Genomic DNA, 15973 nt, shown 5'->3' on the forward strand with positions numbered 1-15973 from the left:
CACTGAGCCACGCTGCTTCCCGTGTGTGTGGAGGGAGGGCATTCCAGGCCAGGGGAAGGACACAGGCCCATAACATTGGCATTAACTTCAACTCTCCTCTTTCATTCAACCCACATATTCAGTCTGTAGTCTTCACATCTCTAGAACCCATCCCATTTTCTCCAAACTACCATGCTCATACAAGCACTTATATCCTGCCTCAGCCTCCTCCCTGACCTCACTGCTTCCTCTCTCCCCTTTCCCTTTCCAGTCCATACTTGATTCAGCTACCCAGATAATCTTTCTAAAAAAATCTGTTATGTCTCCCCACTCCTCAAAAAACTTCCAAAAGCTGTCTGTCCATCTCCAAATCAAACAGAAACATCCTACCTATAAGGCACTCAGTCAGCTCTCTCCCTCCTTCCTTACCTCACTAATCTCCTACTACATTCCAAGCTGCACACTTTGCTCCTCTAACACCAACCTACTTACTGTTCTACTTACTCGTCTAATAATGATGGTATTTGTTAAGCGCTTATTATGTGCCAGGCACTGTACTAAGCACTGGAGTGGATACAAGCAAATAGAGTTGGACAAAGTCCCTGTCCCTTGAGATAATTGAGGCACAGAGAAATGAAGTGACTTGCCGAAGGTCACACACCAGACAAGTGTCAGAGCCGGAATTAGAACTCACCATCGACCCCTTGCCCAGAACTCTCTCCCACTTCATTTCTGACAGATCACTCTCCCCACCTTCAAAGCTTTAATAAAATCACATCTCCTCCAAGAGATCTTCCCCAGTTAAGCCCTCATTTCCCCATTCACCCTCCCTTCTGTGGCAACCTATGCACTTGGAGCTGTACCCTTTAAGCACTTGATATTCACCCCAGCCTCAGCAGGTGTGTACTTATCCTTATACTCTGCAAATTCCCCATCTAATTTTCATGTTTTTCTCCTTCACTAGACTCTAAGCTCCTTGTGGGCAGGTTTTTTGTCTACCAGTTCTATTGTGTTATACTCTCCCAAGCACTTTGTTCAGCACTCTGCGCACAGTAATTACTCAGTATCATTGATACCGTATTACTTAAGCATTCACTCATCCATATCCCCTTTTCCTTCTAATTTATTTTAGTGTCTATCTTCCCTGGTAGATTGTCAACTCCTGGAGGGCAGGGATCATGTCTATTACTTACAGTAGTGCTCATAGCATTTATTAAATATCCAGTGGGTGCTATACACTGTACTAAGCTCTTGGGAATTTCAAACCAAGAAAGAAATGTATTCCATACCCACAGGGAGATTAAACTGCAAGGGAGGCAAAAGTGTTTATAGAGTAATCTCAATAATTGCATACACAATTCAGAAAGTTCATATACAAAAGTGCTGAGAATGGCAATAAGTACATAAGTGCTGGGGAAAGCCGATAGATTTATATGGTTTGAGATGCTTGGAATTGCTCGGGGAAGGCATGTTGAAGAAGTGAGCTATCAGGAGGGCTTTGAATATGGGGAGACTGGTCTGTCAAATTTAGGGAGGGAGTTACAAACTAGGGGAACAGTGTGAGCATGGGGATGGAGGCAGGAGAGGTGAGAACATGGTACAATGATAAAGTTATCTGGGGAGGACACTTATACGACCTTGGGCAAGTCACAACTTCTCTGTGCCTCAGTTTCCTCATCTGTAAAATGGGGAGTCAATACCTAGTCTCCCTCCCACTTAGACTGGGAGCCCCATGTGGGACAAGAGCTGTGTCCAGCATGATTATCTTGTATCTACCCAGTGCTTAGTTCAGTGATTAACAAATACCATCATTTAGGTGGGATGGGAAGTTTTGAAGCCAATTGTAAGGTGTTTTTGCTTGATGCAGAGGGACACAGAGGAAGTAGAGGGTTTTGAGTTGGGGAGATGTGTGCCAAGGCTGCCACTAATTCTATTGTATTCTATAATAATAATAGTAATGGTATTAACACTTAGTATATGCCAAGCACTATATTAAGCACTGGGGTAGATACAAGATAATCAGGCCCCACACGGGTCTCACAGTCTAAGTAGGATGGAGAACAAGTATTAAATCACCATTTTGCAGATGAAGAAACTGAGGCACAAAGATGTTAAGTGACTTCCCCAAAGTTACCCAGCAGACAAGTGGCAGAGTCAGGATTAGAACCCAGGTCTTCTGACTTCCAAGCCCATGCTCTTGCCACTAGACCATCCTACTTCTAATAATAATAATAATTATTATTATTATTATTATTATGGTAGTTGTTAAGCACTTACAATGTGCCAAGGACTGTACTAAGCCCTGAGGTGGATACAAGCAAACTCGATTGGACACAGTCCTACATGGGTCTCCCACTCAATCTCCATTTTGCAGATGAGGTAACTGAGGCCCAGAGAAGTGAGGTGACTTGCCCAAGGTCACATAGCAGACATGTGGCTGAGTCAGGATTAGAATCCAGGTCTGCACTCTATCTACTAAGCCATGTTGCTTCTCCAAAACCCTTTGTTCAGTGCTCTCTCTCTACTCCCCTTAAGCGTTCCATAAATACTGTTGATTGATTGATCTATGGTGGCTCCGCGAGGGCTTTTAACCCCACAGTGGAAGCTCTGAAAGATCATGACCAAAGATTCAGGAGTAACCCTCACTGTACCCAAGAAACAGCTGCACTTTAATCTAGTTAAGGAAAAAAAATAGATGGGAGCTGCCCTGTTCTCAGTGTTCTCTCTGATGGAGATCTGAAACTGGAGAAAACCTCTCTTTCGCTGCTCTTTTTCTCCCTGAGTTCCTCTCCTCCCTGTTTTATTTCTTTAGATCAAACTGGCTAAAGCCATGCTGTGGGAGGCGAGCGGCTGTGTGGCAGGTATTTTTGCTCAGCGCGAGTCTCAACAGTTTCCTCGTAGCCTGTGTAATATTGGTGGTGATTCTCCTGACTCTGGAACTACTAATAGATATAAAGCTTCTTCAGTGTGAGTAGCAGAATATAGACATATATTCTGTCTGTATCTCTCATTTTCTCGCTTTCAATATATATGTGTTTGTGTGTCTGTAGAAGTAATTCCATTTGGGTCAAAAGCAAATGTTCTCAGTAGATTTATTGTTGCTTTTTGCAGTTCAAAGAACTTTATAATTTTGCCAAACAAGATTAGTCAAACCTGGTACCTTTTCCCTTGCCTAACAGCCCCCCTCTCCCAACCAGCCTGCTTCAGCAATCATTGCCTAACCAATTCTTACATAGCCCCTGACATGAAACCTGTAGGTCCATCCTGAAAAGACCTTCTCTGACGTTCCCCCTCTTTTTCCTGTATTTTTTTTTTAAATAGTATCTGTTAAGTGCTTACTATGTGCCAGGCACTTTACTAAACACTGGGGTAGATAGAGATAATCAGACTGGACACAGTCCCTGTCCCACATAAGGCTTATAGTCAATCCCCATTTTACAGATGAGATAAGTGAGGCACAAAGATAAGCGATTTGCCTCTCAGAATTAGTATACTGCTGATTTTTCAAGACAAGCGGGGAAACAGTTAACATGAAACAAAACTTTTTGGGCCACATGGAACATTTCCACTGGCCAAGTGGTCACTCAAACTGTAGATCATTGCCCTTTGTGCATATAGATGACACCGGTGATGGTGAATCTCTGAATTTGGGGCAGCTGTGTCTGAAAAAAAGGCTGACCAACCTCTCCTGTCACCTAGCTCACAAGGAACCAGACACGCAGATTGTAAACGTGAACCCCATTGTCTTGTTTAGTAGAATGTACCTCATTAAGGGATATTGAGGTAATCCTTGGATTGGTTGTTGGTATACATTTTATCGGGACTTTTGGCCAAGAACAGTTGTCATCTCAAAGGAAACATGGCTTTAATGGAGTTAGTAATTGTAGTGCCTGTTACTGGATTCATCTGTCCTTCCCACAGAGGATGTCCAATTGCTCAACATTTCTCAGCTGCAGAGAATTCTAGTGGCATCTCTGCCTACGTGGAAAAGTGCTTGGCAGGAAACACCTGACTAGATGCAAGAGAATCCCCTGACCATTGCTGGTGCAGAGTATGAAGGGATTTATATTTCCCGGGGATATTGAAAGTTCTGCCTCCAAATTCCCCTCCTCCCTCTTCATTTCCCCAACTAGGAGTTCACCAGCTTCTCTCCTGTCATTTCCCCTCAATTGCATTGGCTGTCACTGTAGTATGGCAGCATGGCCTAGTGGAAAGACTACCAACCTGGAAGTCAGAGGACCTGGATTCTAATCCCGATTCAGTCACTTGTCTGGTGTGTGACCTAGTCACCTCACTTTTCTGTGTCTCAGTCACCTCATCTGTAAAATGGAGATTAAATCCTCCTCTCTCCAACTCACATTGGGAGTCCCTTGTGGGACAAAGAGAGGGTCCATGTCAAATCGATTACCTTGTATCTACCCTAGTGTTTAGTATAGTGTCCGCATATAGTAAACCCTTAATTACCATTTTTTAAAATGGGTATTGGATTATAATAATGGCATTCATTAAGTGCTTACTATGTGTCAAGCACTGTTCTAAGCACTGGCGTAGATGTGATAATCAGGTCAGACACAGTCCGTGTCCCAGCTGGGGCTCACACTCTAAGTAGGAAGGAGATTTCTGGAGAGCTGCTTATGATTTGGAAAAGCACTGCCACCAGAAGAGTTAGTGTGACCCCTCGTTCTTCTTCCTCCAACACCTCTCCTAATCACAAGCTCCACCGGTTGATACCCAAAGAACCCAGGAAGCCTTAATGTCCTCCGTAGTCCAGGACTCCTTTTTATCATTCAGAACCCTGGTTGGTTTTTGAGGGCACTGTGAGGAGGGAAAAGTAGGAGATAGTTAAGGGATTAACCGATTGTCTCCTCCATCATTTAGGGCTTGGGAGCTCAGAATGGGAATCCAGAATGTTTTCTGTAAGGATAACATTTTTGACAAATTATTGACCACAGTTCTTTTAGGACAGATACAGAGACTGGGAGCAGAGAAGTGGGGAAGAGACATTATTACAGCCTATTGCTGGAACCAAAATCAAAGCTCCTACAGTCCTTTGCCTTCCCTTCCTTCTTGGGTTCTGTTGTGTGGGGCAGGGAATGTGTCTACCAGTTCTGTTATACTGTACTCTCCCAAGCACTTAGTACAGTGCACAGTAACCACTCAATCAGACTGATTTATTGATCAAGCTTTCAAAGGAGTCCCTTCATTAGTACAGCAGGATGCCCTGGTTTTTCTAAAGCTGACCAAAAAGTCACAGCACCCCTTTCTGGAGGAAAAGGCTCTCAGAGAAAATACCCTAGACTGTAATTCCTTGTGGACAGGGAACATTTCTACCAACTGTCACACTGTACTCTCCCAAGGGTTTAGTCCAGTTCTCTGCACACAGTAAGCACTCAATAAGTGCTGAGGAAGCAGTGTGGCCAAAGGACTTGGGTTCTAATCCCAGTTCCTCCACTTGTCTGCCATGTGACCTTGGGCAAGTCACTTCACTTTTCTGTGCCTCAGTTACCTCACCTGTAATATGGGGATAAGATTGTGAGCCCCATGTGGGACATGGACTTTAACCTGATTAAACTGTATCTACCTCAGCACTTAGTACAGTGCCTGGCACATAGTAAGCTCTTAAATGTCATTAAAATACATCCAATTGATTGGTTAATTAATTGGGCAGTTTCCCTGGTCTGTATGAGCTGATCAGCCCCTGTTGATTTTATCCTCCTTGGGGGTCCCTTAGTCTCATTAAAGCATTTCCCCAGCTATGATAAGCACAACTTCTTCAGGCAGTCATCTGCATTCTGTACTTTTTCTACTCATCCGTACGGTTCAATTTTATGCAATTTAATCCAAGCCAATTCTTTCTTTGGGTTCTGGGGATTCCTCTACGGTCCCTTGTCTGCTAGCTCAGATTGTAACCAAGCCACTGGATATAAGTGAAAGCCCAGCAGACACTGGAATTTTGTTTAAAAATAAGTATCCAGGAGATTGATTTTTGTGGGAGATCCAATAGCAGCTCATAAAAGGCATCTTAAATTCCATAAAACGCACAATCAGAGATTTATTGCTCTTCTAAAATAAACCATAAAAAGGCACAGGAATTCATTTGTGAAATAATGGGGAGAGATTTTATGTTTGCGGAATCTTTCCCTGGTGTGTTCAGCATCACATGGCCTCAGCTGCTCCTCGACCCTGATGCATTCTGTAATGGGGTGGAATCTGGGGCAGCTCTCAGGGTGAAACCGAACTAACCATAGTCATCGAATCCCAAAGGCACCGACCACCTCCACCCCAACCCCAAACCAGATTCCCTCACGTCGGCCCCCAACCTAGGTCTGGGACTTAGTATTATTTAAAAAAAATTATTGATGAAGCACTTACTACATATCAAACACTGTTCTAAGAACTGGGATAGGTACATGTTAATTAGGTCGAACACAGTCCCTGTCCCACATGGAGCTCACAGACTAAGTAGGAGAGAGAACAAGTGTTGAATCCCCATTTTGCAGATGGGGAAACCGAAGCACAGAGAAATTAAGCGACCTGCCGCAGGTAAACAGCAGGCAAGTGATGGAGCTGGAATTAGAACTCAGGTCCTCTAACTCCCTGGCCCAAACCCTCTCCAGGAGGCCACACAGCTTCCTAGATTCCCTTTCTCTATTTTCATTCAACTCTAACTCCTTTGGTATTTTCCGCTACCCTACCCACAGTCACAACTCTATGCTACACTCCTATTGTCTTCACATCTCCAAACCTGGAGACATACTCCACCAACTTCTGATCTGACAGCGTCTGATCATAGTTCACAACAGCTTCAGTTCAGACCAGTTTCTCAAGGAGAACAATGTAGAGTAGTCTTACTGGTGTACCAAGAAGCAGGGAGTCTGTTTCCAGTGAGGAGGTGTTTCTCCCAGGAAAAATTTGCATCCCAAATGTCCCTCAAAGAGTCTAGCATCCCAGTCCTGTCCAAAGACCTGATTTTTTTTTTTTTTGGCAGGGGAGGACACTCAAAGCTTTTCTGAAGAGAAAGGAAATGATTTCCTTATATAAGTAGGAGACTGTAAGCCTGTTATGGACAGGGAACATGTCTGCCAACTCTGTTGTATTGTAATCTCCCAAGCACTTCATGTAGTGCTCTGCGCATAGTGAGTACTCAAATACCATGGATGATGATGGCCTTCCACCCCTTTCATTTAAACATTTGGGAAGCAGAGACACAGGGCACTGTGGGCCAATTCACAATGATCTGTCCTGGCCCAGAATTTTAGGCTTCACCAGAGTTGCATCTCAGCTGGACAAAAACCTTAGCCGGCACTCTGCATTTACCAAGACCCTAGATGTTATTGCCAGGTCTCTTCCAAAGTCCTTCATTCCTTGGCATTAAAACTGGTCTTTTTTTGTGTTGTGTTCATTGCAGTTTCAAGTGCATCCCAGTTCGCCAGCGTCGTTCACTGGATTAGCCTCATCATTTTGTCTGTGTTCTTTACAGAGGTAGGTAGAACACAGAGGCTTCAGCCCTGTAATTATCCCCTTCAGTGAAAACCCCCACTTTGCCATTCATCAAGGGGAAGCCAGAGTTTTCCTTGATGCTTGGGATCTGTAGGGCTGGTAGTAAAAATGAATTGGAAGTGACTTTAGAAGTATTAGTGCTGCCGTGATAGGATTGCAGACACACAATTACAGTTCTGTCAACCCAGGCTCAGCACTCCCAAATCATGTTAATGCTAAAATTTCACTTGGAAATGCAGTTACCTCTTTTTACCATTTACTCTGGCAGTTCATTTTTCTGTGATAGATTTCTGCTTCTTTTTGATTCATAAAAGATAACACCGGTAATGACATGACGTGGAGTAAGAAAGGAATAATGAATTCCTAGGGAATTGAGTTTCAGGGCCTGATCTGAATACATTCAGGACTGGGAATGAAAACATACAAAATACAAAATTCCATATAATTGCCATATATTGATTTTGGGAGACAGAATTGCATCATTTGAGCTTGCAGGAGCAAGATAAGGCATCATTATGCGTGAAGTATTCCAACTGTCATAAGTGTCTGTTGAACTGACCTGTTTCTCAGGACTCTCTATCTGACAATCTCCCCAGTACCTCCAGGCAGCCTAAGAGTTTAAATGATAATGAATTCATGCATTCATTTTTGTCAGCCTGGTGTCCTATGGCCTTTCCTAAAGTTCATTTCCCTCCCTATCAAAATAGCATAATAGGAGGCCCATGAGTAGTAGTAGTATTTAGTAAGCACTTCCTATGTGTGGAGCACTATTAAGCACTGGAACATAATGCCTAGGTGGGAATTAGACGTAGCCCCTATCCTTCAAGGAACTCAGGGACTTCAAAGTCAAGAAGGAATTCAGAAGACCAGCATCTGAAAATTCTGTCTCCCTGAATCACATCCAGAGATCTCTACTAGGCACCAGACAGAAATATCCAGAAAGAAACTTTCGTCCTGTGAAAGAGCCAAGATTACAAGTCTCATATAAAGGTGTGAGTGTCCAAGGAGAAGCCTGATGAGTTGAAAAAGGGCAGCACTCCACCTGTGGAGGAAGCAAGAACAAAAGCTATGCCAGTGGCCAGATGAACTTTTTAATTTGTTCTTTCTAGCCCCTGGCCTCCAGTGCTCCAGACAGGAAACTATTTAAAAAATCCTAACCATAGTTCAGGGAAGAAACTCAACTGCCTACATTGGAACATGCTTATGACATTGGCCCGATAAGTATGCATTAGTCAGAGCAAGCGGAGATTCCTCAACCAAATCTGCCTGTGTGGGAGAGTAATCAGAGTCTTCAGGAATGCCATCTTCTTACTGCCTGCTCTTGAGTCAAATGAGCACCTGTGATCACAGGACCCTCCTGAGCTCATTGTTCCCTCCCTGTGGACTTATGTGGGAGAATTAGATGTGGCGAGGGCGGGGTCAGAGATCACAAGCCTGTGGAAGATTTGGCGGCTGGAATGAGTGGAGTTGGGGTATAAAAGATGTTCCTAGAATATAGTCTTCCGGTCGCTATGTGCCAGAGCTCCACCAGGCCAGTGGGTTGGCTGGCTAACACCCGACCTAGGGTTGGAGGAGATGGTAGGGACAGAGCTGGATAGCTAAAGAAGTGCAGTTTATCAGTGAAAATAAATCTACAGTGGAGAGAGGTGGGGGAAGAGTGGACAGGTGAGTAGGTATTATCCAGCTGGCTGAATATTTGGATTTGGAAGCTTCATAGATACCTTATCCAAACAGGAGTGTCCCCCAGATGTCTCACTTCCCATCCAAATCCCCACCTCACTGGATGGCTGTGACTCTCTCTGGAGGCATGGACCAGAGCCAGCTGTCTCACAGATTCAAGCCCCAGAAAATGTGCCATCTATTTGCAACTGCCAACAAAAATGTTGAATCAGTTGTTGCAGCAATTTATTTCCATCCCTCTGCTTGGGTTACGTTGATTTTTGCTGAATTTATTGCACCGTGTTAATTTTGCATTCCCTTCCGGTCGCTGTTGGAGACGTTCCACCTGATGCTAACACACCCACTGTGCATGAGGAGCCCAGTCTTCTGATTTCATCCCATCATTCCCAGGGGGACTTTTTTTCCCACAGGTTGGAGGGACTGCAATGGGGTGGGGAGACTTCCAGTCACTAGTGGATTTTGGGCCCATCATATTTGACCTTGCAATGGACACACGCCCCCCCAACGTCAAAGCCAAAAAGAGTGTGAAACGGCGGGAAGAAGGTGGCATGGAGCAGGGTCACAACTGGAAAGTCAGGATCCCTGTCCCCTGTGCCCCTGATTGACCTTAAGGAAGAGGCTACAATGGGAAGCATCATGGCTCCAGTGAGTGTAGCCCATGTGTGTTTCTTATAAAAAGCACTTAGTGAGCCAAAATGGCCCTTTCTTTCCCCTGATATTTTCCTGGACTTCTGCTGTAGTTTGAGATCTCAGCAACAGGATTGGTTGTCAAAGGCCATGGCCCAGCGAGGAAAAAGCCATTAAGTCCCATGATTCCTCTGGCCCTTATGTCATCATTTTGGTGAAGGGGGGATAGTGTTGAGGGAGGGAAACAGGGAAGAGGAGCATCAGAGATAGAGCCCCTTACTTATGGGTGCTAACTAGGGCTGGAAAAATCAGGGGAGAGGTACTTTGACAGCCATTTCAAATCACTGGAACCCTCATACAGACTCCAAGGACATCAGACTCCTCCAAAGTCACTTGGCCTAGTGGTTAAAGTTTGGGCCTGAGAGTCAGAGGACCTAGGTTCTAATCCTGGATCCACCCCTTGTCTGCTCCGTGACCTTGGGCAAGTCCCTTAACTTCTCTGTGTCTGTTACCTCATATATAAAATGGGGATTAACATTGTCAGCCCCATGTGGGATACCCAATTAGCTTGTATCTACCCCCGCACTAAGTACAGTGCCTGACATGTAAATAAGTGCTTAAATATATTTTTTAAAAGTGAGGAGACTTATTGGAGCTTAAAGAATTAAAAGAAATGAAACGTGCCACTGCATGGTTCCCTCAGTGGATAGGGATGACAAAGTTACAGTTCCCTCATCCTTAAAATGGAGATTAAACCCTTCTCCCTCTGACTTCGCCTGTGAGCCCTATATGGAACGGGGACTGTGTCTGACCTATCTTGTGTCTACCCCAGTGCTTAGAACAATGCTTAACACACTTTAAAAAACCACAATTATTAAAGAAAATGGTAAATCCAACATGGTCCTTGAATTAGAAGAGGGTTTTATGGAGATGTTTCCCCCACACAAATATGCATTTCGCTACTACAATAGAGAGGGCAGCAACAGGTGTGAAGATGAAAGAAGGTATGTGGAAGTCCAGAAGAGAGCCTACTTGAGGTCATTGAGTATCATCAGTTCCCCTGGGCTCTATGAGATAGACAAGATGCACAGCTCCCAGATCACACCGTGAAAGGGCTTTGAATTTATCAAGACATTTCAGAGAATCAGCAAGGCCTAAGAGTCAAAAGACCTGAGTTTGAATCCCAGCTCTGCCACTTCTTTGCTGTGCAATCTTGGGCAAATCAGTCACAACTTCTTTGTGCCTTAATTCCCCCATCTGTAAAATGGGGATTAAGACTTTGAGCTCCCTGTGGGTTGTGGACCATGTCCAATTTGATTAGCTCTAGTCTACCCCAGCGCTTAGTTCAGTGCCTGCCACATAGTAAGCACTTAAATACCATAACAAAAAAGATGAAAGCACACCCAGATGGCAAGGACTTGGAACTCACAAACAGGAGCTCAGCTAGTTTTCTTGCTATAGTTGGGCAAGAATCCTGCAAAAATCACATGAACAAATGTGTTGTAACTGCTTGATGCCATCAGCTATATTAAAGCACAATGTAAGTTCCTAAGTACTGAGGACCACAGAATGAGAAGTCAAGGCCAAATTCAATTTTATCAGGATACCCGCCTTAGGAAAAATCATATCGTATAATCATGCTCATACTTGTTTTCTGTTCCTCCCAGATTCCTTTTATAAGACCATTAAAAGACCATTCCCCACCCAAATGTCCAGAGTCTAGGCAGAGGCAGTGGTAGTAACTGTCATGGCTGAGGTTTAAAAGAAGGGATCTTGTTTAAGCTGAGGGCACTCAGTGGAGCACAGAGGTTTTATTCATCCTTCTCTTATTGGCTGAAGGCAAATTATAACACAGTGGGCAGGTGGAAGACAGTCATTATACAGAGGCCTATTCTAAAAGTGGTACAGTCCTTCAGTCAGCTTCCACCCTCTGCCCTGCTGTTTCAGGACCCAAGTTTAATAAAAAAGAAAAAGCTGCAGATTTCATACCTGACCCATATTTGAGTGCTTACTGTGTGTGGTGCACTGTACTAAGCACTTGGAAGAGTACAACACAACAAGACACAGACATATTCCCTGCCCACAACGAGCTTAAATGGTGAGGAAATGGTCTACCATTCTGAGGTGACTGTCTTCTTTCAGTTCACCAATTAACACGGAAGAATGTACTACCATAAGTGGTAATAATAATAATGATGGTATTTAAGCACTTACTATATGCCAGGCACTGTAATAAGTCCTGGGGTGGATACAAGCAAATCGGGTTGGATGCAGCCCCTTGTCCCATGTGGGGCTCACAGTCTCAGTCCCCATTTTACAGATGAAGTAACTGAGGCCCAGAGAAGTGAAATGACTTGCCCAAGGTCGCACAGCATGTAGCTTCTCTGGTAACCTGTATTACATTCATTCACCACTCAGGGGGTGTCCATCAAGCACCCACTGGGCTCAGTGTTGTGTACTAAGCACTTGGGAAAGTACAATCATATTTATTGAGCGCTTACTGTGTGCAGAGCACTGTACTAAGCGCTTGGGAAGTACAAGTTGGCAACATATAGAGACAGTCCCTACCCAACAGTGGGCTCACAGTCTAAAAGGGGGAGACGGAGAACAAAACCAAACATACTAACAAAATAGAATAGACATGTACAAGTAAAATAAACAGAGTAATAAATATGTACAAACATATATACACACATATATATATATATATATATATATATACATACAACAGAAGCACTAGGCATCCTTCCTACCCTTAGGTGCTTAAATTCTAATAAAAATGTTTTAGGTGTAGTTGTCTCCCAAAATGTAAATGGCTCATTGCCATATCAGACTATTATGGCACCCCTGTCATTTTTTTTCCTTTTTTTAACCTAGCCTGGTCCTTTTTTCAACCCACTATGATTTTTAAGTTAGATCTAGGCAGAGGGCCAATGTAATGCACTAATCAGTACTCTCCTTCTGATTTTCAGATGCAACAAGAGACTGATTTCCAAGGACTGCATTACTTAACAAAAAAAGTCTTAGCCAAAGCATGTGTGGATTTTGTAATACCCAAAACTGTTCTATTGTTGCAAAGCCAATACATTAAACAGGCTATTGGTAAAAGACTTTTCAAAACTAGTATTTGTTTCCAGTTTTCTTTCATTCTTGTCATGCTAGGATAATTGAGTAGTGCATAAATTGATCTCATAAAACTGAATAAGGATGTTGGATAAAATCATGTCTGTCCTCTAAGGCATAAGCCAGCACATGTTTGCTCTCTAACCCAAGCCAGGTGGGCATGCAAGAGGATGAAGTTAGCATGAAATCACTTTAGGAATGATGGAATAAATGAGCATTCCAGGTGCTGCTGTAGTATCTTCAGATACATGTACTGTTCAAGGCATATTAGCCATATTTCCCTTTTCTCCCCAGGCTTACCAGAAAACAGAAGCTCAGACAGGAAAAGTCTTTGGAGGATTATCTCTGTGTTATTCATTGGATTTATTCATCCCAGATCTTATTTCTTAAAAGAAAAAAGACAGAAAGTCTGCTGTGCCTTAAGTGTCCTCACTGACAAATGAGACAAGACTTCCCTCTGCCTCTAACAGGTTCTGGCCTGGATAACAACAATGGCAATTTTCCCCACTCTACAACAATCTCAAACTTGACCTGGAGAGACACTAAAACTAAGACTAAAAATCTGTAGAGTCCTTGATCTCCCTGAAGTAACTGCCAGGGACTGACTGTTGGAGGAAATACAGATTTTGGGAATACAGAGATCCCTCTGTCCAGAACTAAGTGAAATTTAGAATGTGAGGCCACAACAGGACATCAGAAACTCAATTTCCAGTCACTGTGGATTTAATTCAACCTAGTATGAGAGCAAAAATATTCAGGATTCCAACCAGGCACCCTTCATATTAAAATATAGATTTCACACCAAAAAAACCCCTCAATAATATTTAAAACCAGTTAAATAGGCATGAGAGAACAAATAAGATAGGTTTTAATAAATCTACATCTTTTCCTAAAATCAGTAATACTTGATTCAGCAAAATGGCCATGACATTACCTTTAGTTAGTATATAGTTGATGTCTTCATAAGAGCATTCTCCTACTGCAGTCAGCATACCAAATCCAATTCTGCCCAAAAAGAAGAAAATGTTCAGGTAAAGAATGCTTCTTTTAAAAATGTAAGGAAGAACTTCCACTTGTTTAGTAATTAGGCACTGAGAGATTTGTCCTTGTTGGCCAAAACAGAACACCAGAGATTGTTCAAAAACTTGATTAGTTGCTCTGCAGAGAGTTGAAAGAAAAAGAAATTCTTCCAGTCACATGCCATCATCTTCCTGATTGTTTCATTTGTGTTTTCAATTATTCAAGTGATATTTAGGTTTATGGAGCTTGATGACATTAGGACAGAAATAGCACATAAGTCAATCTGCATACCCAGAGAGCAAATTATTTAAGTGGGGTGGGTTATCCAAACGGTGACTGTCCTTGTGAATCCCACCTTTCCCAGCCATTCATGGGAGACAAGGTAGAAAAAAAAAACAAACCCCCTTACATCCTTGACCAGGTGATATTTCCCAAAATATTTCCTATCTCCTCTGGCTGGGAACACATACACCATCCTGGCTGCTCCATGAGATAGAGCAAATCCACCTCCTCTACTGTTAAAGCTCTCCTCACTGCTGCACTGAAAAGTAGTTTCTGGGAATGACTTGATGATTTCCAGGTGAGGTTCTGGGCCCAGTGATGTACATCTAATGCACCTGGCTCCTTATTTTCTCTAATTAGGAGGTCAGCCATATTTGGCTTTACCTAAATGAGTTCACCTGGAATGCTGTAAGGGCCCCTCTGAGATCAATAGCCTCTAGAGGGGCAGAAAAAGATTTTCAATGCTCCATTTTGCACTTTGCTTTGTGCAACGGGAACAATTTTAAAATGATAGATTGATCACTAATCTTGACTTCGTCCTTCTTGGGTCCCAATATCATCATCAATCGTATTTATTGAGCGCTTACTATGTGCAGAGCACTGTCTGTTTGTTACTTTGAATTTTGCAGTGTGGCAAAGTGGATAAAGCCTGAGCCTGGGAGTTAGAAGGACCTGGGTTCTAATTCTACTCCAACACGTGTATGCTGTGTGGCCTTGGGCAAGTCACTTGACTTCCCTGTGCTTCAGTTACCTCATCTGTAAAATGGGGTTGGAGACTGTGAGCCCCATGTGGGACATGGACTGTGTCCCACTTGATTATCTTGTATCTACCCGAGAGCTTAAAATATCTACCTGAGAGCTTAAAACAGTGCCTGGCACATACTAAACGCTTAACAAATACCACAAAAAAATAATTAATGCTTGTATCGCTCTTTGAAAATAAAAAGCTCTAGGAACCGAGCACAATACTGTAACATTTGTTAATTACCATTTATTTTATAAGTAACAATTAGCAACTGAGAAACAAACAGAGAGACTAGGCATTCTGTGGAGAATTTTCTGTTGGCTTGTTGGATGTTTTTTCAGATCCCTATTTCTTAGAACTAATTAAACTCAACTAAGGTTTCTTGCTCTATAACAAATATGAAGGTGAGGTAAATAAGGGTTTTATTTACAGTTTTACTCTCATTTTTATAGTGGGAGACAAAGATAAAGGTGTTGGAGTGGGTACAGTCCAAATCTGATACTGTAAATGTAAGCCATCCTTCAATTAATAGAGAAGAGGAGGCATTTTGAAACAAACAGCATATTCAGGAGAGGCTAACTCCTGAAAGGGTAATTATTAGAAAGGGTAAACAATTGACTGGGAAACTCTTCGAAGAAAATTCATAGACTGAGTCACCACCATTTTTAATAAAAAAAATACGCTCTTGGAATTTCTTCTGGGATCAAATTTAATATCATGAGTGTAAATTAGGGTCTAGCATCAATCCTCCAGTTCTGATAGAAGCGGGATGGCCTACTGGATAGAGCATGGGCCTGCGAGTCAGAAGGACCTGGCTTCTAATCCCAGTTCTGCCACTTGTCTGCTGTGTGACCTTGGGCAAGTCAATTCCCATCTCTGTGCCAGTTACCTCATCTGTAAAATGGGGATTAAGACTGTTAGCCTCACATAGGTCCTGATTGTCTCATATTTACCGCAGCACTTAGTAAAGTGTTTGGCATATTGTAAGTCCTTAACAAATATCACAATTTATTAATA

The 15973-nt window shown here is 42.9% G+C and overlaps 2 protein-coding genes across 6 annotated transcripts in view; one reads left to right on the top strand and one right to left on the bottom strand.

Moving 5' to 3' along the window:
* The window catches only part of NRG4 (neuregulin 4), a 146782-nt gene extending 132868 nt beyond the window's left edge, over window positions 1-13914 (bottom strand). The window contains exon 1 of the mRNA XM_038766928.1: window positions 13844-13914. The gene's annotated coding sequence lies outside the window, so the exon portion shown is untranslated. The remainder of the gene's footprint in view (window positions 1-13843) is intronic.
* Window positions 1-15973, top strand: part of TMEM266 (transmembrane protein 266) — a 102521-nt gene that overhangs the window by 40572 nt on the left and 45976 nt on the right. For all 5 annotated transcript variants that reach the window (XM_038766916.1, XM_038766918.1, XM_038766914.1 and 2 more), the window contains 2 exons: window positions 2792-2946; window positions 7388-7461. In XM_038766916.1, the coding sequence (XP_038622844.1) occupies window positions 2792-2946; window positions 7388-7461 (229 nt within the window). The remainder of the gene's footprint in view (window positions 1-2791; window positions 2947-7387; window positions 7462-15973) is intronic.

The sequence above is a fragment of the Tachyglossus aculeatus genome, chromosome 26 (genome assembly GCF_015852505.1).
Source record: "Tachyglossus aculeatus isolate mTacAcu1 chromosome 26, mTacAcu1.pri, whole genome shotgun sequence".
In the NCBI taxonomy this organism is placed as follows: domain Eukaryota; kingdom Metazoa; phylum Chordata; class Mammalia; order Monotremata; family Tachyglossidae; genus Tachyglossus; species Tachyglossus aculeatus.